This window comes from Somniosus microcephalus, chromosome 5 (assembly GCF_052327205.1).
Source record: "Somniosus microcephalus isolate GS21.2 chromosome 5, FLI_Smic_1.0, whole genome shotgun sequence".
Classification (NCBI taxonomy): domain Eukaryota; kingdom Metazoa; phylum Chordata; class Chondrichthyes; order Squaliformes; family Somniosidae; genus Somniosus; species Somniosus microcephalus.
In genome coordinates this window covers 76,801,775-76,829,663 of record NC_140991.1, presented here as the reverse complement: position 1 = coordinate 76,829,663, position 27,889 = coordinate 76,801,775, and the positions used below count along the sequence as shown (strand labels likewise).

Below are 27,889 nucleotides of genomic sequence, written 5' to 3'. Positions count from 1 at the left end.
CAAAAGCAGCAAAAGAACAATGGAGGTCTTCTTTTTTTAAGTCTTCTATGTTCGGCTGCAATGGCCTGCATCCCCCATGCCGCGTCAGATATTCTTGTATCCCCAGCAATTGGATGACCATAAAGCGGCATAGATGGTGCAGGTTTCCACTCCTTTATGTAAATGATGATCCCATCCCTGGGATTTAGGATGGGGTAGACTCTGAGCCCAACTAGCAGCTGGAAGTCCTATGTTCGCAGTGGTGGAGCAGGGCTCCAGTAATTTCAAGGCAACAGTATTTATGGGTTGATAATACTTGATGACTGGAAAATGCAAATTCATTACCCCTCTATCATCGATGCTTTTGAATTATTCTTCGACGCTGGAATCTGGTGAGTGTTGCCATGGAAACAAACACTCTCTGGTTGTGAATGTGTTTTTCCAGGCATTTCTCTGCAGACTGAGAGCATCTTCCGAGGCTAGGAAATGGTGCACCGATCGGTCTGGAGCAAGGTGATATTTCATGCTTTTATATATATATATTTTTAATCTAGCAATCTGAAACAATCAATTTAATTTAATTTATAGTTTTTCATCCTATAATGAAACCTCATTACTTAAAAGTAAGACATTCTGAGCTGAAATGCATTTTTCTCCATAACATTTGCAAAATATTGTAGTTTCTGTGGGGGAAGAGCAGATCTGAATAGATAATATGTTCAAGTAATATTAACAACTGACATATGGACAAATATTTAATGTATTAAACTGTCACTTTCAACATAAGTACCTTAATTTTGGTTTATAAGTTGCATTTGTAACATTTTTTTCTAAAGCAACATTTTCTTCAGAATCAAACTGTAACCCAGCAATTATTGTTTGCTTGAAAATGGATTAATCCAGAGATCTGTGCTGAGGGAAGCTAAGAACTTTGTAAATGGTACTGACCTGTTTATTAAGTGAGGAGGCAGAGGCCCTTGTCTATAATCCGCCTTCAATCAACCCACACTAATCAGTACTGATAGTTGTAAAATTTAGCCTGGATCTACTTAAGTAATCTGGATTGACATGAGGTAAAAACGGAAGGATAGACGGGAAGAGAGTGAAAGCGAGAGAGAGAGAGAGAGAGAGAGAGAGGGAGGGAGAGAGAGAAACAGAAACAGAAACAGACAGACAAGAAAGACTGGAATCAATTTTCCAGGTGAATCAGCTCTTTTTCCTCCTCCAACAATTATTGCTGGTTGTCAGGTTACTTGACTCTAGCTGTGGGGCCACGTTCACACCAGGTGTACCATGTGACGTCGGCAGCTACCAGGGAGTAATGCTAGGTAAAAACCAGCTGGATCCAACTGCTTTTATCCATGCATTATTAAGTGAACTGAGAACAGACTGCTTATAGCATTGTGACAGAGGCACTGAATAATACTGAAGTTCAGCTTTGTTATGGAATACAGCAATGAAAACTGAAGACACCAGCAACAGCCCTTCAAGGTCTTCCCAGTGGTAGTCCTTTTCAGTATTTATTTATATCTTAATGCTTGCGTAAGCCACGGTCTCAAAGTCTTCCTTAAAGCTTGGTGCATGATTGGGCACCGCGGTGTTCATCTTAGCACCAGCTCCACCCCTAGCAAGTCAAAGGTATGTGATGTGTCTCGTCTCCACTCTGTACTTGTGACAATTACTGTGGGATAGAAGAATCAGCTTTTCTGTGGTGAAGGATTTATCACTTTGAATGGTCTGTTGATATATATTTTAAATGATACTTTGGGAACAGCCACTGTATTTTAACATCAACTGCGAAAGTGGACATGGCTCAACGTGTTGGTATCTCTTTTAACTACCGCTGTGCCTCCATTAACCAGGCCAGGGAACTATATAGATTTGGGTGACTGGGACGGGTGGACGTCTCCATCGAGCTTTCCATGCTGGTGGGGCTGTTGTTGGTCATCACGACTCTGCATGTTGCCATGCTTAAAACGCCTAAGGCCAAAAATGTTTCCTGGGTAAGTACTTTATAATCAAAATAGTAGCTAGAGAGCGGACATTTTCCAGTTTAAGAATGGTACTGCTTTCTATTGTTATTGTACTGAGCTGATGTTTATTTTCTGATGATTTTAATTGTAATCAAACAATAGATAATAACACAAAGCTGTTACTTTAAATATATATTTAAACATTTGGAAGAACCTTCTGCAGTAGTAATTTTTTGAAACGACCGTACAGCAAACCTTTGACCATCATTTTTCCTTCTGTATAAAACTGTTCATTAATGCACAGCAATAAATGGAGACTTTCTATCATTTGAGTCACACAGTACAGGCAAACATTAGTGTAAGTGTGAACTGCCTCAATGGTTGCATTTAATTATCGCATAGCATGAGAATTTTTTCAAAAATAATGAAATCTCTGTAAGATATGTAGTTAATGATGACCTAGAAGCTGATTAGGGCTTCTGCAGACTGTTTTTCAACTGTTTAATTAAAGGCTCATAGAGTGCAATTATATCCGTTACATGTTTTCTGCTTACTAAGCTAAAAGGAAATTGTGCCCGTTAGGACAATACGGATTAATCTTATTTGTGAAAAAGATTTTAGGAGCTTTTATCATGGAGAGATTGGTGAAAAGCAATAGATAGTGATCAATAGGGCCTGCAAGATTTGCTTCCCAAAACAAGAAAGAAAGTTGAACCCCTCAGTAGTACACCCGCTGAAGCTTAAAAAAACACACAAACAAAGAAACAGATGGATAGATTGTAAATCAGAGAGGAGTTTAGGTTAAACAAGCAGCCTATACCCACTTGATCCTTTCATTATTATTTGATACATCTTGATGCATTTTCATTTAGTAAATGAAACATCAGTGGTTTTTTTGAATCTTTGTTTTTACATCTGTGTACGTGCAGTTCCAATCAACTATAAATGAAGCCTGTCTCTGTAATATGGTCTAAAGCAGGAAGAACAGATGCCGGTCCTAGTTAGAGATTAGTTCTTCTAATGTAAAGTGCACCACAGCCTAAATCCAAGTTGATTTGGTCATTCTTTGCGAGCCTCCTATTACGTGCTGTATGTAATAATTCTGTGATCCAGATGTAACAACTTACAGGATGCTAAGGTGACCTATTTTGCCTTTCAAATGATATCAGACCTGTTATTGATGACCATCAGCATGTTAACTTTTTACATTTTCTAGCTCGAAGGTTATATATTGCCTATTGTATGAAATCTTTCTGGCCCTTTTGATGGACACAGAGGATAAAGAACAGTGCCGCTCTTTGAAAGCAATTTGAATGTAGGTCGGGCAAGATTATAAATTACTTACAAATTTAGATTATTTTTCGTACCATTTAGAAAAAATAGACGATTGAAGCTCTAGCAGTCAAACCAAACCATAGTAATTCCTTCTCCTGTGTTCATCAAAAATTTACACTTACGTAGCTAACCTTACAAATTAACCAGCATAAAAAAAGTTACAATGCTTCCTTGTAAACTCCTCTCCTATAAACATTTTAAAAATAAAATATATACAGGCTGTGTGATGGCTTGTGGGTTTTTTTGCCTCAAATGCCACTGAATTAGAAATGAAGGAAGCACATTTGCAACAGGAACAGCATGAATGCCAAAGGGATAACATAATTGCAAGGTGCTGTTCCATGGCCTATGGGTTTTGATTTTCATTTTCCACCCACACTGAATTGCCTTTCTCAGCGGCCTGCCGTGGAGGGGCCCAAGGAAGATGGCAGATGCTTCTCAAGGAGGCTGGGGAAATTTGAGTGAGAGTCACCCTGAGCTGCTTTCATATCACCACTTCGAGGCTGGTTTCAAAGTAATACTGGTGAAGGACTGAGTACAGACCATCTGCTTGCCCTCTTGGGAAGGGATGTTGCATATAGCAAAGCAGATACAGGACATTGTAGACAGAGGGGAACTACTGGAAGAAAAGGAGACTTGAAAATTAAAGTTGAATAGCACATTGATGTTTAGCCACTAAGGGGATGGAGTGGACTTAAACTTCCAAAGGAATTTCAATTGAATTTGAAGTTGAATATTTGAGTTGATGCATACAGAATTTAACTGAAGGAATACTGCAGTTTAAGATGTAATCAAACTGTAGGCCTCATTCATCAATTTATAATGGGCAACAAAATTATTTTTGAGATTCATTCTAATTGTTTAACCAATGCCCACATTTATATAATGTGAACAATCTGACCAGAATTCTGTCAGGTGAAAAACACATTGAAAGAAGAGGTGAATAATACTTGCAGTGTTAGTTACACAATGAACCCTTTCTACATATGGACTGAATTGTTAATGCTAAATGTGTCTGGCCTCATCTTCTCACCATGTTAGAAGGAGCAGGTGCAGAATCTTCCCAGATGAATAAAAGTAGCCACTGCTTCATATTTGTGGGTTTATAATCTGCTTCAACTGTGATCCATTCTTGCTGCATTTACAGTGAAGTGACTCTATGAAACCCTTTTAGAAGCTGTCAGCGATATTTTTTTGTTCAGAAGCATTATCTCAAATCAAGTCTTCCGCACCTATTCTTCCTATGCTTCAAGCTAACAATACAGGCAGGATATTGCAACAGGGAGTGGAAAATGGGAAATTTTATGTAGGTTTCCTGTAATGTCTAATCTTTATTAGTTCAGAGTGTAGAAGATACAAAGGATGTGATACCTTTGTTGGACTGTGAAAGCTCACCTCACTGTGCTCGGATCATTTTGCATCTTGTTTATGTTTTTTGCCTTCAGTAGTTACTTTTTTTTATTCATTCCTGGGATGTGGGCGTCACTAGCAAGGCCAGCATTTATTGCCCCTTGAGAAGGTGGTGCAATTAGGGATGGGCAATAAATGGTGGCCTTGCCAGCAACGCCCACATCCCATAAACGAATTTAAAAAATGCTGGCCTTGCTAGCGACGCCCACATCCCAGGAACGAATAAAAAAAATGACAAAATGGTTAATATATGTTTACCTTTGATGCTATAATTAAGTAATCCAAAGCATTAACACATGGGATAAATTACTCTTCCACTGCTTGGGAAACACATTTGCTTTTTTGCATCGTTTGAAAGAAAAATAACTGACTGTTGCTGAGACACCTAATTCAGAAAATGTGTGGGGGCAGAAATTGGGTGGGTGGGCAGTTAAACTCGCTCAGGTTCCTTACCCACCCTGGAGCTGCTGTGAGCTGACCATTTAGGATTTTAACCTACTCAACTGAGCAGGTGGCAAGGACAGTTGGCCCAAAGTTACCTGTTCCTTCCGAGCAAACAACTTTATAATAGTGTTCAAAATGTAGCTATGTTCTCCACTGCAATCTGCTGTGTTCCTCAATGACATGGGGAAGATGACCTTTTATAACTGCTCCCTTACAGAGACTGTCCAACCTCCATGGCCTCTTAAATATTAAGAAATTACAAAGAATTCTGATGAATTGTAACATCCATTTTGTTTTATTCTATCCATGTCAGGCTGTTTTCTGGGTATTTTTGTTTAAACCATATGTTTAAACCATATGCTGTTCCTGTTGGAGGTATTGGCTTAGAACATTTACTGAGTCCAACAGCGCAAGGGAGCTACCATATATAGTTGATCCTGACGTAACCTGAGGTTATTGGCTTATGTCTACCGATCATTTCAGCTCCCTCACACTGTTAATATCAAGAACCTGCTATCAGTGTTCGCCTGTGAAATAAAACAAATGGAAAAATGTTAAAGAACTCTTTGTAGCTATCGTGTGTGAATTTTAAAAAGGGGAGGCTGCCCCCTTAAATGGCATAATTTATACACGGGAAAAGCAATGCCTAACTGTTCTGCTGTGAGCTACAGAAGATAACAACAGTAAACTAGTATTAATGACAGAAACCCTCCTGTGAATCACCTCAACAGCAGTGTTAGTAAGATTTTAGTCTACGAATATTTATAGACCTTCTTTGTAGAGGCCAGTGATCGTTCCTGTGTGCTGCAGGGGGTACATGCAAAGTCTACAGCAAGCGACTAAAAGTGCAGCTTTCAAGAAAGAATTATAGACTTGGATTTATAAAGTGTCTCTGAGAAACCTCTCAAAGTTAACCACATAAACTACCTTTGAATTGCAGTCACTTGTTTAAAAAGTCAGTTTTTGTATTCAAGACTGTGGCAGGCAGAGAGGTGGTAGTCTGCTGTGTTCATGGTGGGGGAGGGAGGGAAATGAAGGTCGGGTGGGCAGGTGGTGCTTTGGCTTGGCGCCTGATTTTTTCTGCCATTTGCACCAATATCTCACTCAACTATAGTGGAAGAAAGTCCAAATCTTAGCCATCTATTTCCAGTTTTTGATTGGACAAATGTTGATCATCCTAAGTAGAGTGGATGCACTAGGTTAAATGCAGCCAGGGGAAGACCTTTGCAGAGCATCTGGTCTCTAACATTATTTGCTGTGGTTGGATTGCAGGACAGAGTTCATATTTCTCCATGTAAAATTAGCCAATTGCATTTTATAAGGAGCATGCAGTATGTCCTGGATACAGGAGATCAAAATTAACTGTTGATAGATGCTTCCAATATTAGAATATTCCACAATGTTTTGCCAGTCTAATATTAAATTATGAAATACACAACACAAGTTTGGAGTCGAAATGCCTTTTCTCTTCCTTCCATATATTTTTTATAAAGGACGACTCTGTGTTGGTTACAATTTTTGTTGTTGTGTGTGCCTATATCGATTTGATATGAAAGAGATAAAAAGTTGCATTTGTAAATGTATTTTTTTGACCAAATAGATAAAATCAGGAATGTGCACAATATAAAATGATATGGATTCTGACTATGTTAACAAAAAATATTATCTTGTGAAAATGTTCTATAATAAATCTGTTTTCAAGTTGTTATGGGACTGCTCCAGAATAAGGTTATACAGTCACCTTATCTGTAAGCATTTTTGTAAAATTTGCCACTCATTCTATTGATTCCTTTTTGGAAATCTAGTTACGTTTTTTTTTCCTTGACACACTATTCATAGTGGCTGGTTTGCCAGTTGAGGCTCCTGGGCTGGGTGTGAGAGCATGATATTTCTTCACTCAGCCTTGGCTCAGCCACTACCTCAGTGAAGCAACACAAAATTGTTTGAGAAACAGGAGATAGTCTGAGACAAGTTGGACATTGAAAACAACAGTAGCTAGAGAGCCAAAGAAAGCAAAGAGTTGGAATAAACGGGTCTTTTTCCGAGTGGCAGGCAGTGACTAGTGGGGTACCGCAGGGATCGGTCCTTGGACCCCAGCTATTCACAATATATATTAATGATGATCTAGACAAGGGAACTAGATGTAATATCTCCAAGTTTGCAGACGACACAAAGCTGGGTGGGCGTGTGTGCTGTGAGGAGGATACCGAGAAACTCCAGGATGATTTGGACAGGTTGGGTGATTGGGCAGAAGCATGGCAGATGCAATGTAACATGGATAAATGCAAGGTTATCCACTTTGGTGTCAAAAACAGGAAGGCAGATTATTATCTGAATGGCAATAGATTGGGAGAAGGGGAAGTGCAACGAGACCTGGGTGTCCTTGTGCACCAGTCGCTGAAGGTAAGCATGCAGGTGCAGCAGGCGGTTAAGAAGGCAAATGGTATGTTGGCCTTCATAGCGAGAGGGTTTGAGTACAGGAACAAGGATGTCTTGCTGCAGTTGTACAGGGCCTTGGTGAGACCACATCTTGAGTATTGTGTGCAGTTTTGGTCGCCTTATCTGAGGAATGATGTTCTTGCCATGGAAGGAGTTCAGCGAAGATTCACCAGGCTGATACCTGGGATGGCAGGAATGACGTATGAGGAGAGATTGGGTCGATTGGGCTTGTACTCGCTAGAGTTTAGAAGAATGAGAGGGGATCTCATTGAAACTTATAAAATTCTGACAGGACTGGACAGACTAGATGCAGGAAGGATGTTCCCGATGGTCGGGGAGTCCAGAACCAGGGGTCACAGTCTAAGGATAAGGGGTAGGCCATTTAGGACAGAAAGGAGGAGGAATTTCTTCACCCAGAGAGTGGTGAACCTGTGGAATTCTCTACCACAGAAGGCAGTAGAAGCCAATTCAGTAAATATATTCAAGAAGGAGTTGGATATATTTCTTAAGGCTAAAGGGATTCAGGGGTATGGGGAGAAAGCAGGGACCGGGTACTGAAATTGGATGATCAGCCATGATCGCATTGAATGGCGGAGCAGGCTCGAAGGGCCAAATGGCCTACTCCTGCTCCTATCTTCTATGTTTCTATGTAAATGCAGCATATAGCCTGGATCGGAATAGTTGTGGTCCATGTGAAGGTGAGAATTTATCTAGAAAATGGTAGTTTCACAAATCGTTCAGAACTTTGTGATATGCTACCTCATTTTCTTTTTTTTTGGTATGCTACTAAGGTGCTGATTTTGACACAAGCCCTTAGAAAAATTTAAATGATATTTGTTGTTTCCATATCTTGAATGACTAACTGTGACAAGGTGTGCTACTTTGCTGCTTTTAGAACATAATATTTTTGAAAAGTTTATAATGATGGTTAGGGAGCAAATTCCCTCTCCTGTTCCACAATGTACCATAATTATACTGCCTTGAGCCTTGAGGAGATGTCCTCAAAACAGTTAAATACCTCCCTATGAAGTTGTAAGCTTAGAACATAAGAAATACGAGCAGGAGTAGGCCATTTGGCCCTTCGAGCCAAATCCATAATTGTTATCACTTTAACAAGAGTTCAGTGTATACCTGGGAAGGAGCAGTTAGTGTTTTATGTCCACTTTGTATACTTTGAGAGAGGAAATATGTAAACAACAGTAAACATATGAGGATTATAGCTGACTCCTTATAATACAATACTATTTCTATCCTAAATGACATTCATTCCACCTTTCGCATATACACATAGCCTGAGGTAAGCATGCTGTTACCAGTTCCATTTTGTCTCTGTCAACGTGCCAGTTAGTCCTTCTTACAGTAAATGGAAATTTAGTTGTCAGCACCTTTCTGCTGTTTTGGAACCAACCCCATCAAATGGATTCCACTGGAGTTCAAAGACTGAAAGAAATATACAAATTAGGAAGTTGAAATTGCTTTCTCACATGCTGCTGTTTATTTCAAATTAAAGTTAGCTATAAAATAACTGATTCAAAAGATCACGGCTGATGTATGAAACACAAACACTGTATATATAGGAACATTAGGAACAGGAGTAGGCTATTCAGCCCCTCGGGCCATTCAATTAGATACTGGCTGATCTGCACCTCAACTCCATGTTCCCGCCTTTGCTCCATATCCATTGATATCCTTACCTAACAAAAATGTATCTATCTATCTTAGTATTGAAAGCTCCAATTGACCTAGCATCCACCGCCTTTTGCGAGAGAGAGTTCCAAATTTCTACTACCCATTCCTGATTTTGATCCTGAATGGCTTAGTTCCAATTTTAAGATTATGTCACCTTGTTCTTGACTCCTCCACCAGAGGAAATAGTTTTTCCGTATCCACCCTATCAAATCCTTTTAATGTTTTAAACACTGTGATCAGATCACCCCTCAGTCTTCTACACACAAGAGAATACAAGCCTAGTTTATACAACTTGTCTTCATAATTTAACCCTCTAAGCACCGGCATCATTCTGGTGAATTTGCACTGCACCCCCTCCAAAGCCAATATATAGTTCCTGAGGTGTAGTGCCCAAAGATGAACACAGTACTCCAGATGGGGTCTGACCAAGGCTCTATATAATTGAGCATCACTTCCTCCCTTTGTATTCCAGCTCCCTTGAGATAAAGGCCAGTATTCCATTAGCCTTTTTGATTGCTTTTTGTACCTGTTTACTGGCTTTTAATGATTTGTAGACTTAGACTCCCAAATCTCTTTGCTCCTCTACAGTCCCTACTTTCTCACCATTTAGAAAATGCTCTGATTTATCTTTCTCGGGTACAAAGTGGAAGACCTCACACTTGCCCGCATTGAATTCCATTGCCATAGCTTTGCCCACTCACTTAATCTGCCTAAGTGCCTTTACATCTCACTGTTCCCATCTGCTGTACTTGCCGTCGGTCCTAACTTGGATATACACTTCTCTCTTCCTTCATCCACTCATTAATAAATACGGTGAAAACTGGAGGCCCCAGAACAGATCCCTGGAGAACACCAGTTCTCACATCCTGCCAAGCTGCGTACATACCCTTTATCTCCACTCTCTGTCTCCTATCTCCCAAATCAAAAGGCTACCTCCAATTTCGTGTGCACTCCTATTTCCTAGTAATCACTTGTGCGGAACCTTATTGAATGCCTTCTGGCAAATTTATATATTCATGAATAAACTAAACTTCATTCCTTAGTTCAGAGATAGTCATGCATACAATATGCCACCCCAAACACTCTTCTTCCTCACTATGTTGAAATCAAAACTCATCATCACATTTCCTACTTTAAATCATTCTTTCCTAGCACCTTATAATTGGAATACCTTGGCACCCTCAGTCTTTTCTTCCTTCTTAGAAACTTTTAAAATTCAAGCATGGCATCACTTAACTACTGCTTGGTTTATCTAATTTTCTTTCTCTTTTCTCCATTGATGGACTATGGATGATGACTTCATATCTTAGTTTCTCACTAAAAAACTACTGGATAACACATATCCATGGTTTGCTATCTCCTCGAATTAAGCTTGGATGACTAGTTCCTTTAATAAATGAAATTTTATCTTCACCGTTTCTAGGATTGATAGCATCAGGTTTCCATATTGCTGAGTGTAGTGCTCTATTATAATGTTGTCATATGCACTTGTTTTATGTAACTAGGAAATAGAACAAGAGTCTTCAGATTGTAACATTTATACTGGATTAATGAACTTTAAGGCTGAAACGCAAAATGTTCATTAGAAATGTATTGGTGCATGAGAGATTGTACGTTCTGTTGAATGTATCCTTTTAATTCCTCTGACAATTGGGGGAAAAAAAGCAAGGTGAAGATCATTTTATTTTGAAGAAACCATGAAATACTGTAGCATCACTGCTTGGAAAGAAACATGAATGGGGGGGTCTTTTACTCAATTTTTGGGCATTGTCAGAGCTCTAAGTGTAGACAAAAGTATAGTGCTGTCTTATATGTTTAATGGCTGTATCTAAATCAATAATAATACAATGGCAGTAAAGATAACCACCAAAGAACTTAAGGAATTTGACCATGGAGACCTTGGACAGGGTTTTCTGCTTGAGCACCTACCAGCCTGAGATTTTTTGCTCATTCATGTTAATGGACAGAAAAATCTTATCTCCAGCCTTTGATTGGTGGTCCCATGACATGGGAGGACAAGCTTCACAGCCAAAATTCCCTGGGGGAAAAATTCGGTATCGACCATTTTGGGGCGCTAACATCGTCTGGGTGCTAACTTTAGCGCTGGCGACCGCGAAATTGAGTTTTAGCGCTCCAAGAGAGAAGTGGAGCTAAATCAAGCATTCCAGTGCCTTCTTAGGGCACTAACGTCGGAGAGCGGGGCGGAGACTTCAGCAGCACTGCACACTGGGCCGTGCAGCGCTGCCGCGTTCAAAGGCTCCTTCCCTCCCTTAAAGGGAAGGGCCATCGCTGTAGGCTCTGCAATTTAAAAAGTACCTACCTGGACCACCAAGGCAGCCGCGATCCCACGCGATCAGCCCAGCACTCAAGCAGAGCGCCGGGTTGATCGATCACGGGCAGGAACCCTCGTAAAAAACCTGGAACAACAAAGGTAAGTTTTTTTTTTACCTACCTCGGCCACCTCGCCTTTAATGCACGCCTCCTGCCGCTGTCGGTGTTTTCGACCGACGCTGCTGCAGGGGGCGGAAGTCAATTTCGGGTTCGGGGCGCTACCGGGGTCATGCGCATGGCGATGCCTTTACGATCTCCGGGCGAAGGAGATCGGGGCGCAACACCATAGCACCACCGCAAAACTCCCACCGAATATGGCGGGAGTCGATGTCAGCGCCGCACCCGGTCGCAAAGCCGGTTGCACCCCATTAGCGCCCCCCCAGTGGTGTTAACAGGAGGTGCAAAGGCACCCAATTTCATCCCCTGGTGCTGTAAATTCCTAATCTTGATCAGGTAAAGGGGAATGTGCCAATGTGAACTCAGATGCTTCCTTGCATTTCTTGAATGTTTTTCTTAAAAGCAAAATCATCATTAACATAAGGGCCAGAATTTTCTGGGGTCCGTGCGGGTGCAATCGGAGGCGGGTCGGGTGGGAAATTTGAAATAAGTTGCAGCAGGTCAGGAACCGCCATTATCCCTCCTCCACGCGTCTTTCCCTCTGGCGCATTTGCCGGTGTGGCAGCGACCCGACCGGCAGAGGCGGGCGACCTAATTCAAATCATTACCACCTTGTTGTGAGACCCTTAAGCGTCTTTTTAAGTCTACCTTTCAAATTTCCCGGGCTGCCCACGGGATTCACATAGCCCGGGAACCACGTCTGACAGCCAAAGGCAGGAGTTGAGTGGCCATTGCTCCAGCTGATTAGATGATAGCATGAAATGTACTATAAAAGCTCCCACCTCGCAGCTGGTCACTTTCCTCAGGCAGAAGCTGTTGCTGACTGCATTCCCAACACAGATTTAGCTTTCTAGATGTTGCAAGTGTTTGCAGCAAAGTCGCCATCCAGTCTCACCTCATTGTTAGAACCTATCGTATCCTTGACAGATTGTTTCTCTCATCTCTACTTGACCTGCCATCTATTCCATCAGCATGGGTGCCATTTATACTGTCTCACCTTAGTCCCCAGAATCATATTACTATGAGCCCCAACACCAACAGCACCAGGCACACCACACCAACAACACCAACCTTCTCCTCAACCACCTGATGCTACATAGGACAGAGGGCATCAGTGCAGGGCTGCACCGTGCCAGAGGTGATACCCCCAACCCAGGGTACACAGGCAGAGGATGAGCTTCCTCAACATGACTGAGCAGCGGTGCCAAAGGAGTCTCAGGCTATCTCACCAGGTCGTCGCAGACATTTGCACATTGCTGGAGCAAGACCTGCAGCCCAGAGGAGCGGGTGGACATGCCTTACCAGTGGCTGTCAAAGTCACCAGCGCCCTCAACTTCTTCACCTCAGGCTCCTTCCAGGGATCTGCAGCAGACATTTGTGGCATCTCACAGTCAGCCGCCCACAGATGCATCACTCAAGTCACCGATGCCATCTTTGACAAGTCAGCCAATTATATAAACTTTGTCACTGATGAAGCCAGTATTAATGAGCAGGTGCTCGGTTTTGCCACTCTGGCTGGCTTCCCATGGGTGCAGAGCGTCATCGATTGCACACGTGGTCATCAGGGCACCCCATCATAACCCAGGAGTCTTTGTCAACTGCAAGGGCTTCCACTCCCTCAAAGTGCAGCTGGTCTGCAACCATAGGAAGATCATCATGCATGTGTGAGCCAAATTTCCTGGCAGCTGCCATGCCTCATTCATCCTGCACCAGTCCATCCTCCCTCAGCTCTTCGTTCCTTCAAACAGACTTTCTGGCTGGGTGCGTGGAGACAAGGGCTAGCAACTGAAGACGTGGCTCATGATTGAGTGCACAGCCTCTTCAGAGGAGGAGCAGGAGGAGCATCAGCTGGAAGACGAGGAGGAGGAGGAGCTGGAGGAACCTGTGACCCAGATCCCTGCAGCACCCAAGCACATTGCTGCCTGGTAGGACAGGAATTATCTCATCATGGCCAGATTTACTTAACTTTATGCAGTACACCCATATGGCTGCCACATGATGTGCCAGGTTGGCACCACCCCGCAGCAACATCATAAAGCATCCCTACAATGACCAAACCATTCCTTTCACACTGACCACCATTGCTGGAGGTACCATTATGTCTCACCATTCACTCCAGCTCACTAAGTCACTTCCAAAGGTGCACACAAATTTGTCCGAGACCAGAAAGTGGTGAAAATAAAGATTTTTAGTGTTGACATTACACTAATGGAAACTTGACATTGACATTGAATAAAACACTCAAGTGGCTACCCTTGTGAATCAACTTGTGTGTCATCTTTCTCTTCCATGTGCTTCTATGAGGTGCTACCCTGTGGCTTCAGCAGAGGTAGAGGCAGCCTGCTCACTTCTCTCTTGCGACTGCTTAGCCACTCTTGGCAGATGTCCACTGGGTTTTCGAGCTGGCCGTCCAGTGTTATTTCATAGGTAGTTTCTCGATGATAAGATTTATGACATTCTTCCTGCCCAAAAGCTTTGAAAATCCGATGACTTCCTCTTAACAGATTAGGCGGACCACGAATAGCCGCAATCTTTTAGATTTTTGTTTATGGCCAGAAGGCACGTCTCCCCAGACCGTGTCTTGGTCCCTGGGCCGCTTGATTCGTGCCGGTGGATTTACAGGGCCCGTGTTGCTCTGATCAACCCGAGGGAGACTGGGGAGATCGTGACTCCGGGTGCGGGTCCCCACAGGCGCAGAACTGGCTTCGTCCCATTGGTTAGCCAGAGATTGACCAGCGTCCTGGCCCGGGGTGGCCATCCCATGGGGAGCGCTCAGCTCCCCGAGTGGATCCGGCGTGGCAGCCGGCAGATCCCTCGATGTCCCAGGTAGAGCGTCATCCTCGGGGGAGCGCAGAGATTTAGCCTCATCCCCGCGGGTCCCTCCATCAGTCGGGTCCGCGGAACCGGCCGGACAGGGAGCCAGGTCCCGGAACGAGATGGTGGACTCCCGGCCATCCGGGTACCGCACGTGGGCGTACGTGGGGTTGACATCTGTAAGTTCTACCTCGTCGACTAGAGGATCGGTTTTTGACGATCGGACGAATCTTCGGAGCAGCATGGGTCCAGGAGCTACCAACCATGACGGTAGAGACGTCCCATGGGTGGAGCAACACTGGAAGCTGAAGAATCGCTCATGAGATGTGACATTGGTAGAAGTAGAAAGGAGAGACCTGATGGAATGCAACGCGTCAGGGAGCATAGTTTCCCACTGCTGGTCTGGTAGATTGCGTGACCTCAGCGCAAGACGAACAGCGTTCCAAATGATAGCGTTGTATCTCTCAATCTGTCCGTTACCGATGGGATAGTATGGTGTCGTTTTACTTGTGGCGATTCCCCATTGGGAGAGATAACTTTTGAGTTCGCTTGACATGAAGGAGGGACCCCGCTCAGAGTGGATGAAATTGGCCATACCGCAAAGGGAAAAGACTTGATCAAGGCATTTGATCACTGTGGAAGTAAGCATATTGGGACAGGGGAAAGCAAAGGGAAAGCGTGAATATTCGTCTACCATAGTCAGTAAGTAGGTGTTCCGCGTTGAGGAAGGCAATGGCCCTTTAAAGTCAATGCTGAGTCGCTGCATAGGCTGCATAGTGTGTATGAGTGAGCCGTCCGATGGACAGAAGAATTGCGGTTTTAACTCCGCACAAATTTTACAGGAGGAGCACGTTCTTTTCACATCTTCCGTAGAAAATGGGAGATTTTTAGATCGCACAAAGTGCAACATACAGGTAACGCCAGGATGGCATAAGTCAGTGTGAAGATCCGCCAGAGTCGAAGTTGACATAGAAGAGAAGCATGCCCGCGTGAGGGTATCTGGGGCCACATTTTCTTTGCCGGATCGATAATGTATGGTGTATCCAAAGGCAGCCAATTCCATCCTCCAGAGTTGTATTTTGTTATTCTTGATCTTAGTGCGTTTCCGGTTATCCAGCATAAAGGCCACGGAGCGCTGATCGGTTATAAGTGTGAAATGGCGACGAGCGAGAAAATGACTCTATTTACGTACCGCTTCGATGATGGCCGTAGCCTCCTCCTCGACAGGAGGATAATGGAGCTCGCTACCCTGCAAAGTTCTGGACAGAAATGCAACGGGTCGACCACCTTGATTCAAGGTAGCAGAGATCACCACATCCGATGCATCACACTCGACCACGAAAGGAAGATTTTCATCAATGGAACGAAGCGTGGCTTTTTCCAGTTGTCGCTTGAGGAGGTTGAAAGCTGAAATAGCCGTTGCCTCCAATGGAAATGACTTTGTGTGAAGCAGGGGCTGGATCTTGTCGGAGAAGTGGGGTATCCATTTCGCATAATAGGCGAACATGCTGCGTGCCCGACGAAGAGAGCCGAGATTCGTAGGGGGAGGGAGTTCCTGATGCGGACGAAGTCGCTCTGGATCCAGTTTGATGACACCGTTGCCCACCCAGTAGCCAAGGATGTTGACTGATGGTACTGATTTCACAGATCTGGACTCATTTAAGGTTAAGTTGCGACGACGGAGAATGTCAAAAAATTTCTGGAGATTGGCATCATGCTCCTTCTGGTTATGACCAGCAATGGTGATATTATCTAGATATGGAAAAGTGCTAGGCTATCCATTGCCCGTTGAAAGACGGCCACCCCATTGGTGACCCCAAATGGAAGGCGACAAAACTGGTAAAGCCGACCATTGGCCTCAAAGGCCGTATACTTTTTGTCAGAGTCCTTTAACGGTACTTGATGATATGCGCTCTTTAAATCAAAAGTTGAAAATACCTTGTAGTTGACAAGGTTATTGACCATGTCATCGATGCGTGGTAGTGGGTAGGCATCCAGGTCGGTATACTGGTTAATAGTTTACGAGTAATCGATGCAAAGCCGTTTCTTGTGTTGCTTCAGAGGATTTTTAACAATGACGACTTGAGCCCACCAGGAAGATGAACATGGCTCAATGATACCCTCAGCTAGAAGGCGAGAGATTTCTGCCTCGATAAAGGCTCGATCATCTCGGCTGAAACGTCGTGATTTAGTGACTATGGGCTTACATCGGGGGGAAAGATTGGCAAACAAGGAGGGCTCGTCGAGCAAAGCCGCCGAAAGCGCACAAAACAGTACTTTGGATGGGTGGACATGCAAGGTATGTTGGTGTGAGTAAGGATGTGCAGGAGTAGGGTAGGGAAGGCAGAGTGATGGGGATGTGATGAGAGGTACAGCAGGATGAAGTTGAGTGTGGCTTTGTACTCACATTTCCTGATCTAATTAGATCATTAAAATGTTTCTGGCACTGCACCCAGGTCCTCCTGAACACATCCCTGCTGTTCACCTCCTCTGCAATTTGGAACCAGGCTTTTTTTGTTTGCTGAAGAGGTCTCTTCCGCCCATTCAAAGGGAAGAGGACCTCCCTGTGTGCTCTGACTCCCTCCACAAGTATATGGAGGGAGCCATTGGAGAACCTGGGTGTAGCCCTTTGCCTCTGTGCAGCCATTTCTCCAACTGTTTGGAGCAATCAAAACCTCCAGTGTGTTGCCTGCACACTCCTAGATGAACCTTCAAATGCAATGTGGCCATGGCCCCTTTAAATATCCCGGCTGAAAACGTGTCATCGATGACATCATCAGACCTCACCATTTAATTGGGTCAGGTAACGCACAGGGCAGGATTAATAGGCCCCATTAGCGCAAAGTCGATTTCTACAGTGGGATGGAAGCAACAATGGGGTCGAGACCCGCCACGCTGACCGCCCACACCCGCCCCGCCCAAGTAAAGAAAATTCCGGCCAAGCAGTTTATCTTATATTGACCCAATGTAAACGTGACGTAATCCAAGACTCTGCTACCCATGTCCTAACTCACACCAAGTCCCATTCACCCATCACCCCTGTGCTCGCTGACCTACATTGACTCCCAGAAAAGCAAAACCTCAATTTTAAAATTCTCATCCTTGTTTTCAAATCCCTCCTTATCTCTGTAATCTCCTCCAGCCCCATAACCCTCCGAGATAGCTGCACTCCTCCAATTCTAGCCTCTTGAGCATCCCCGATTTTAATTGCTCAACCATTGGCGACAAGCGCCTTCATCTGCCTAGGTCCTAAGCTTTGGAATTCCCTCCCTAAACCTCTCCACCTCACTACCTCTGTCCCTCTTTAAGACGTTCCTTAAAACCTACTTCTTTGACCAAGCTTTTGATCAACTGCCCTAATATTATGTGGCTCAGTGTCAAATTTTGTTTGATAATGCTCCTGTGAAGCATCTTGGGACGTTTTATTACGTTAAAGGCGCTATAGAAATTCAAGTTGCTGTTGTTGCTCTTGCAGAGATACAAATGTATTACCCAAGGGCAAAGGGAGCTCTCTCCATTTATGTGTCAGAACTTCTTTGAACAATCCTCCTGATTATTTTGATTAGAAAAACAAGTAGTTGTCACAAAGATTAACCACTATAATTCCTTCTTTCAGAGTTTACATCCAACAAAACAGCATAATTAAAGGGTCAGGAATTAAAGGATATTTGAATTACAGGATAAAACAAACAGCAAAATAGGAATGAAAACTCTTTGTAGTTCATTTTAAAAGCTGGAAATAGTGATTACATTGCATTATTTGTACTGACCTCAAATTCAAGTTCAATTTGTAGGATTAAAGATGTTCGTTCAAATGAAGAAGAAAAGGTTGTGCGGCAATAGCAACTGACATAAGGGAGTCCTAACGTAACCATGTGATAAGATCAGCTTCTCAGTGACCCGTTGTTGGTAGACCAGTTTCATATCCAGCACAATAGTTTTTAATTTAAAGAGGACCATTAGTGTAGGGGTTCTTGTAGGTGTCTTAACAAAGATAGCTTTTAAAATCAAAGCTACTATTTCATACAGTGCCCTTTTTGAAGGACTCCTCCATCATTTACTTGATCTCAGTGGAGATGTATTCCTGTGTCGTGGACAGGGAAATCCCTACGAAGCCAGCATCAAGAGTCCTTACAAACAGAATCTATTGTTTTACTTTTTGAAATTGGCCTTGCTGAGTATTCTGTAAAAGTACTGGTCAGCATAAAGTGCCTAATTAAAGTGAGAGACTCCTGTGCTCCGTAATGGAGACCTTCAGTAGCAGATATACCTCTAAGATAATCTGTTAGATTTTGAACCCTGTTATTGAGGGACGCGTACAAGGTAGGTATTTTCAATGTAAGGACCCGCTCAGCATGAATGTTCCCCTTTCAGTTCAGTTTCTTTTCAATATATAAAGATAAAGTGATGAACCCAAGGTTTTTTACCCTGAATGGAAGTTGCATTAAAACGTGTAATTATTTTGGAGTTATAAGGAGTTTACATTATTGTTCAAAGTAGTAGCGTTAAAATAATGTTATCAGCACACCAACTCGACTTCAAGTTTATGATTTTCTCTAACAAAACTGCATTAACTTGTGGGACATTTGCCAACCTGAGCAAGAGATGTATAAGCTGGGATCAGGGAAGCTTTGGACAACCTCCTGATGGCCACACTCATCTCTCTTGGCCGCGTATCCCCATAGCTGAAGAGAGCCTGGGACCAACTGATGAGAGGGCAGGTTCCAGCTTTCCAATGCCCTCTCAAACATCCACAGCATTACATGTTGGCCAAGCTCAATGCTGAATAAACCGCTATTACCACCACACCCTCAAGCCCCCCCCCCCCCCAATAGTTTCCCCTGCTAAGGAATGATCTCCGTGCTGCCAAAATATGCAATTTATTTTACAAAAGAAGTTATTTTATTAAAATGTCTCCTTATAAGTCATCTTTGTTGTAAAAATTGCAGCAGGCATTTGAGTACTACCTTTGACCATATTGAATAGGTGCCTAGTTACTCCTTTAGTTTCACTCATTGGTGATGTTTAACATGTCACACAGATTACTTTCATGATAGAAGCATTGTTCTGTGCTACTACACTGTGTGGCATCCCATTTCTGGCGTAGGGCACTATTTCCCTGTAAACAAATATTTTAGCTACAGTAGTAATAGGGGAAGAATTAACATTTAAAACTAGGATGGGTATTAATGGGAGGCTGCTTTTTGTCTGATTTTGTCAGCAATCAGGGTTACAATATCTTCCCACACTATTAAAAAATCCCTGGTCCTTGCGTTTCTTCCTCTGTTGTGGTTGCATTCACTGATTGCTGCTTTTCCATTGGGACTCTGTGGTTTTGTCTGAGCTAATATATATTTTGGGCCTCCACAGAAATGCAAACCGTGGTGGAAAGCAGTTTTGAGAAATATGAGATACCATGTGCTAGTAATTAGAAAAGAAGCAAGAATACAAACATAGTTCAGATTATTCCCTTGATAATATGAATGTATCAGGCTGGTTATTAATGTTCCTCAGAACTAGAACAATCTACTATCTCTTTTTAAATCATTGTTTTTTTATCAATGTTACATCTTAAACAAAACAACCAACAAGATTGTGCAACTTTCATTAAGTTAGGATTCTAAGAAAACAACCATTGAAGTAATGGATGGCTGAAGGGAGATATTACCGAGCTGCTTTTGGTTCTTGTTTGGTTTGGGACTGATCCACTCGTTCACATACAAATTCAAAGTTAACTAGGATCTCTTCCTGTTTTCTTCAGTAATCTGTCCACAAACATCTGTAATTTGTTCAATTCTATTTATCACCTTGCCTGAAAATAGGTGGTGTTATATCATTGTAAATAAACTGTGAAAATGAACAGCCATTTGTTTTATACCTTGAACGTAATGGACATACAAGGGTAACTGTTATGAATTTGCACTCCTGACACAGGGTGCATGTAAGGAATTTGAGCGTGGAGATCAGCTGACCCACAGGATGTTCCCTCTGGGGCCTGCAGGCCCCATTGATCTCTGCACCCAAATTTGCACTATGTATTCCCGGCAGGCAAAGCTCTGCACTAAGACTGTGAATTCATAATGTTTTCCCCTTAAAGTTTATGCAGCTATTCAGTAACTGTTGATATTTTATCAATGGTACAATTTCTAGTGCATTTAATCTTACTAGGAATTCATTTTAGGGAAAATTGCTTTCTGGGTTCAATTGGATTTCAGAGGGTCAAACCTCAATATTCCCAACAATAATAAATGTATTTCTTTTTATCTCACTCTTCCTCCTTTCTCTGTCATGATCAGTTGTCTTCACATGTTCCTGTTTCACAAGGGGACCATGAGCTCCTTCAGATTTCCTGGCCACTGTGGGGTTTTTTCTTCCCAGTTATCTCTCCTCCTTTACTTGTGCTAAAACATTTTTGCACAAGTGCTGATAATCTTCCAGTTCTCACCCAATAGTCCATTCTTCGTGTGTTAGCCTTGATAGTGAGTGTCAGCAGCCACCGGGGAATCAGAGCGGAATTCCGCTTCTGTCTGCACTTGACATTCACATCCAGTAATCCTGCCTGGAAAATTAATGTAACGGGATTAGGAATGGGAGCCTCAGCAGATTTTTATTTTTCCTCCTCCCTAGCCCAGACTGCTGAAGCCGCTGTAGTGCCCCACTGCAGCTTGGGCTGAGATCAGCTCACTCAGTATCAATCAGGGAATGAACCTGGGAATTTTCTGGTCTTTATGGCTCAAAACCACACAAGGTGGGATATTTACCCATTCAGCCATTGAGGGGGCTCCCTTATGCCTTGCTTAATCTTTGGTCAGTATTCTGTTTGCAGTCTGTTGAAGCAGGCTGCAAATTGCAAAGTATTTACATACAGCAAAGCTGACAATATTGATCACAATCAAAAACTCTAGAGGCAGCTGAAGGGTATCTTGCGCATAAAATTGTGGGGAATAGAGACTGACAGAGCTTGTAGGAGTTCTCAAAGATTGGTTTCTATATTACCTCCCCTCACAAAGTAGTGAAACTTACTCATCAAGAGATCATTGTAAGAAGCAGTTGTACAAACTTAATAATTGAGAGTTTACAGTTCGTCTCTCGCCAGAATATGCCTGATTTGTAGGAATGGATAAGGGTAGGTTTTAATGTATTTGTGGGGTAGGGTGACTCCGAGCTGTACAACTAACATCATCTTGGACCACAACTACTACATAAAATATATTTTAATATTAATTCTTTGATAAGAATATAAATTGGTGGTGGGGTGGGGCTGTTGCTAGTGCTGTTGGGGAGGGTTTAAACTAGCTTGGCAGGGGATGGGAACCTGAGCATAGATTCAGAAGGGAAAGAAGCAAAACTGGAAATGGAAGGTAGAAAATTAGTAAGCGAGTTTGGAAGGCAGAGGAAACGAAGGCTAGAAAACAGGAAAGGATGTTGGCAGTGCTTAATGGTGTATACTTCAATGCAAGGAGTCCAGTGAGTAAAGCAGCAGAGTTGAGGGCACAGATAGACACGTGGAAGTATGATATTATAGCTATTATTACTGAAACATGGCTTAAAGAAGGGCAGGAATGGCAGCTCAACATTTCTGGTTACACGGTTTTCAGATGAGATAGAGAGGGGGATAAAAAACGTGGGAGGGTCGCAATATTGGTTAAAGAAACAATTACAGCTGTGAGAAAGGATGATATGTTAGAAGGATCATCAAATGAGGCCATATGGGTGGAAATGAAGAACAAAAAAGAGGCAATCACACTGCTGGGAGTGTACTATAGACCCCTAAATAGTCAAAGGGAGATAGTCAAACAAATATGTAGGCAAATTTCTGAGAAGTGCAAAATAAAGGGCAGTAATAATAGGGAATTTCAATTACCCTAATATTAACTGGGATAGAATCTGTAAAAGGTATAGAGGGCGGAGAATTCTTAAAATGCATTCGGGAGAACGTTTTTAGCCAGTACATAGCAAGCCCAACAAGAGAGGGGTGGTTCTGGAATTATTTTTAGGGAATGAAGCTGGGCACGTGGAAGGGGTATCAGTGGGAGAGCATTTTGGTGGTAGTGATCATAATTCAGTTAGATTTAGCGTAGTAATGGAGAAGGGCAAAGATAGACCAGGAGTAAAAGTTCTCAATTGGGGAAAGGCCAATTTTACTGAGCTGAGATGTGATTTAGCAAAAGTGGACTGGAAACAGCTACTTGAAGGTAAATCAGTGTCAAAGCAGTGGGAGGCATTCAAGGAGGGGCTAGTGAGGGTTCAGAGCAAATATATTCCCACAACGAAAAAGGATTGGATTCCCAAATCTAGAGCCTCCTGGAAGTCAAGAAGCATACAATGTAGGATAAGGAAAAATAGGGAGGATTTTGTCAGATACCGAGAGCTAAATACTGCAGAAAGCCTAGAGGAGTATAGAAAGTGCAGGGGTGAAATTGAAAAGGAAATTAGGAAAGCAAAGAGAGGGCATGAAAAAATATTGGCAAGTAAAATCAAGGAAAACCCAAAAATATTTTATAAATACATAAAGAGCAAGAGGATAACTAAGGAAAGAGTAGGGCCAATTAGAGACCAAAAAGGTAACCTGTTCGTTGAGGCGGAAGATGCAAGTCTGGTTCTTAATGAATACTTTGCGTCTGCCTTCACAGAGGAGAGGGACGATTCAGACATTGTAGTTAAGGAGGAGGAGTGTGAAATATTATTTGAGGTAAATATAGTGAGAGAGGAAATATTAAGGGGTATAGCATCTTTGAAACTAGATAAATCACCAAGCCCAGATGAAATGTATCCTAGGCTATTAAGAGAAGCAAGGGAGGAAATAGTAAAGCCTCTGACTATAATTTTCCAATCCTTTCTGGCTACAGGTGTGGTGTCAGAGGACTGCTAACATTGTACCATTGTTTAAAAAGGGAGAAAGGGATAGACTGAGTAATTACGGGGCAGTCAGCCTAACCTCGGTGGTGGGCAAATTATTGGAATAAATTCTGTGGGACAGTATTAATCATCATTTAGAAAGGCACAGATTAATCAAGGACAATCAGCATGGATTTGTTAAGGGAAGGTCGTGTCTGACTAACTTGATTGAATTTTCTGAGGAGGTAACAAGTAGGGTCAATGAGAGTAGCATGTTTGATGTAGTCTACATGGATTTTAGCAAGGCTTTTGACAAGGTCCCACATGGCAGACTAGTCCGAAAAGTAAATTCCCATAGGATCCAAGGGAAAGTGGCAAGTTGGATTGAAAATTGGCTCGGTGGCAAGAAGCAAATGGTAATGTTGTGACTGGAAGGCTGTTTCCAGTGGGGATCTGCAGGGCTCAGTCCTAGGTCCCTTGCTTTTTGTGGTATATATCAATGATTTAGACTTCAATGTAGGGGACATGATTAAGAAGTTTGCAGATGAATCAAAAATTGACCATGTGGTTGATAGTGAGGAAGAAAGTTGTAGACTGCAGGAAGATATCAATGGACTGGTCAGATGGGCAGAAAAGTGGCAACTGGAATTCAATCCAGAGAAGTGTGAGGTAATGTATTTGGGGAGGGCTAACAAGGCAAGGGAATACACTATAAATGGTAGGACACTGAGAAATGTAGAGGAACGGAGGGACTGTGCATGTCCACAGATCCCTGAAAGTAGCAGGACAGGTAGATAAGGTGGTTAAGAAGGCATGTGGGATACTTTCCTTTAGTAGCCGAGGCATAGAATCTCAGAGCAGGGAGGTTCTGCTTGAACTGTATAAAACACTAGTTAGGCCACAGCTAGAGTACTGCGTGCAGTTCTGGTCACCACATTACAGGAAAGATGTGATTGCACTCGACAGGGTACAGAGGAGATTTATGAGGATGTTGCCAGGGCTAGAGAAGTTTGGCTATGAGGAAAAATTAGATAGGCTGGGGTTGTTTTCTTTGGAACAGAGGAGGCTGAGGGGAGATTTAGTTGAGGTGTATAAAATTATGAGGGGCCTAGATAGAGTGGATAGGAAGGACCTATTTCTCTTAGCAGAGAGTTCAATAACCAGGGGGCACAGATTTAAAGTAATTGGTAGAAGGATTAGTGGGGAGTTGAGAACTTTATTCACCCAGAGGGAGGTGGGGGTCTGGAACTCACTGATTGAAAGGATGGTAGAGGCAAAAATCCTCATTGCATTTAAAAAGTACTTGAATATGCACTTGATGTGCTGGCACAGACTGAATGGCTTCCTCTGTGCTGTAAACTTCTATGATTCCATGATAAGGATAACATTGCAAATTGCTATTGGAGACGCATATACAAATGATATTTTATTCATTTGCCAACATATATAAATACGTTGCTGCATATGTTATAAAGTAATCTTGTAAACAGAATTTGTCTGTCTACTGAATAGATATTCATTTACTGTATTGATTATTTGTCAAAGAAAGTTCTGCATAAGTAGATGATGGAGTGTAGAAAGCATTTCCCTTTTACAGCAGTTAAGGAAGTCTAGAATATTTCAGGAAGAATTGTTCAAGAAAAATAGGTGTATAAATATTCGGCTACAAAATGTATTTAAATGCACCTGAGATTAAATAGTTCTGCACATAAACATCATTCTACAAATGTAAATTAACATTGTTAAAATTGACCCCAATGAGTGATCAACGTGTAGGATGGTCTTTCAGGTAAGATATTGGAGTCAAAAATTGCAGTCATTTGCAAAACACTTGAACGCTGTGTCTAGTTTCTTTCTGAATCTATTTTCTGATTTTTTGAAACTGATGTGCAATTTAATAAAACAATGGCCTGCAGGACTATGGCGAAAGAGCAGGGGAGGGGGAGTAGTTGGATCGCTCTTTGAAGGAGTCGGCACAAGCAAGATGGGCCAAATGGCCTCCATCTGTGCTGTAAGATTCTATGGGTGCAAAATTTGGATCTGTAGTGCCTGTTTTTTTGGGCGATATGAGTGCCCTTAGAGGTCCAAAAGGACATCCGCTGTGCACGCACACTTGTGCGGTGAATAGCATCGGATGCCATATTGGTGAGGGCGTTAGTGCACACAGCGAGCGTCCGCCTGAAGTATACAGAGCAGTCAGAGCATGACGTCAATCAGTGTGCCACTCGTGTGAAATTATTGGACTTCCTGCGGCACTGTATCCAGGTTCTCAGGGCTTGACTCCTGACATTGACTCCAGTCTGTTTTTGGGGCTATTGAATTTAGCCCCCTATGATTCTCTGACTTACCCTAGTCATGTTGAGAGGCCCAGTCAGTATGTATCACTAGTCATTTTGAATAATCGATGTTTACTAAGTGGAAGCATTTTAGTAAACTCTACCATTTTCCAAAAAACACACTTTGCCATTACATGCCATCTGCCAGCTGCTCCCACTGCCTTCTCTTCGTGTGTCTGGAGGGCCTCCTGCCCCCCTGTGGATACAGCACATCTCTCCTCCTTCCCACCTACTTCACCAATGTCTCCAGTGTAGCAAATCCTTGGAGCACGCTCTTTCCCATGTTGTGCCATTATTGAATGCTTCCCAGTTCAGAATCAGTTGTAGAATGACTTTCAGCACCTGCTCCAGCCACAATGTACCTCCCCTTTAAGAGGTGCAGGCTAGCTTTAAATAGTACAGGCTAGCTTTAACTGGTGCTAGCCTCTCACAATTTTGGGCCCCCTGCTGATGCGTGCAGCCAATCAACAGCATGGTTAGTGCTGGCTGCACGCTGCAATCATGTTAATCAGCAGGCAGCACGAAGCTAGCGTGCTGCCTGCATCACATTTAACGGGCGCGGGTTAATCGCGCATTACGGTCCCCGCACCAGTTTTCAGGGGCTATCGAATTTGGCCCCCTATGACTTACCCTGACCATGTTGGGAGGCCCAGTCAGTATGGATCACTAGTCAATTCGAATAATCAATGTATACTAAGTAGAAGCATTTTAGTGAACGCTACAAGTTTCCAAAGAACACACTTTGCTGTTATATGCTATTTTCAGAAAACTTTAGTTAATCACTTGATTGCCTTGTGTTTTTGAAATGGACTTTAATCAATTCAGATTTATCCATAAATCTGTTGTATGGAAGCCAGAAGAACTGTGAATGCAGTTCAGTTCCAGGAGCATATAGATATCATGCTCATGGCTACCAGCATTATCAATGCAGATTAATACTAAAAGTGAAGTTGAGGATTGCTATATATTTCAACATGTGTAATTTGGTTAAGAACAAAGAGTTTTTGTTTGCCAACTCTAAATAATTCAAACTTCAATGTGAGCTCGTGCCTTTCTGAACTATTTATTACAATTATTTTAGACATATGACACTTACTTACTAATATTTCTTATAAATCTTAATGACCTTGAAATTGCCAGGATTTCTTGATTTGACAGCCAAAAGAAAATTATTATGTAATAAATGTAATTACAGACATCTGTACTGCATGAAGGCTTTTGGTTGACTCTAATAACCTTGGCAAAAACAAAGATAATAGAAGCCAAAAACATTTCTTTCATCTCTTACAAATGTATTAAGGTAATAGGAAGAGTGTAATGATCAATAACATGTCATTCTATAGTGGACACTAGGTGGGGCCGTAGAGCTGTGTAGAGCTGTATATAAGACTACACTACCCAGCTGTATATATATTAAGACTACATTACCCATGAGGCACTAGGCTACCCACAAGGCAGCAGTCAAGATGGAAGCCTCTACAGACACTGTACCTAGTCCACATGTGCTCAATAAAGTAACTAGCAAAAGCTAGCTGTGTTCATAATAAGAATGTCTATTTATTAATGAACATAAGATGGTACCAGGATGGTGAAGATCTGCTGAAAATTGTGAAAAGCGACATGAAGAATTTGAAGCCACCAGAGCGTTTGAAACTCACAGAAAAAATCGACTACAATTGGCAGACTTTTAAACAGCAATTCGAACTCTACATTGCAGCCATCGGATTCAGTACAAAGCCAGATGCAAGGAAGATAGCGTTGCTGCTTACAGTTGCAGGCCCACAGGCGATAGAGGTATTTAATACATTTGTATTTAATCCAGAGGAAAACAGAGAAAAATTAGAAGATGTGCTAGAAAAATTTGATGCACATTGCTCTCCCAAAAAGAATGAGACCTATGAAAGATACATCTTCTGTTCTCGGACACAGCAGCAAAATGAGACTTTTGATAGCTTTATAACTGATCTGAAACTGAAAGCACAGACATGTAATTTCTCTGAGCTCAAAGCATCCATGATTCGTGACCAGATTGTGTTTGGTATTCATGATAAAAAAAGTCAGGGAACATCTGTTGAGAGAAACCAAACTAAATTTGGAAAATGCAGTGAAAATATGCCAAGCCAGTGAGCTAGCTCGAAAGCACGCGAAGACTTTCAGTGAAATCAATAATGATGCAATTGTAAT

General features: G+C 42.4%; 1 protein-coding gene across 3 annotated transcripts in view; it reads left to right on the top strand.

Annotated features, from left to right (window-relative positions):
• Positions 1–1,099: 1,099 nt before the first annotated feature.
• LOC147117127 (voltage-dependent L-type calcium channel subunit beta-2-like) overlaps positions 1,100–27,889 on the top strand; it is a 269,572-nt gene continuing 242,782 nt past the window's right edge. For 2 of the 3 annotated variants that reach the window (XM_085987843.1, XM_085987838.1), the window contains exon 1: positions 1,624–1,982. In XM_085987843.1, the coding sequence (XP_085843969.1) occupies positions 1,902–1,982 (81 nt within the window). In that variant the 5' untranslated portion in view covers positions 1,624–1,901. The other variant, XM_085987840.1, reaches the window with a different exon arrangement.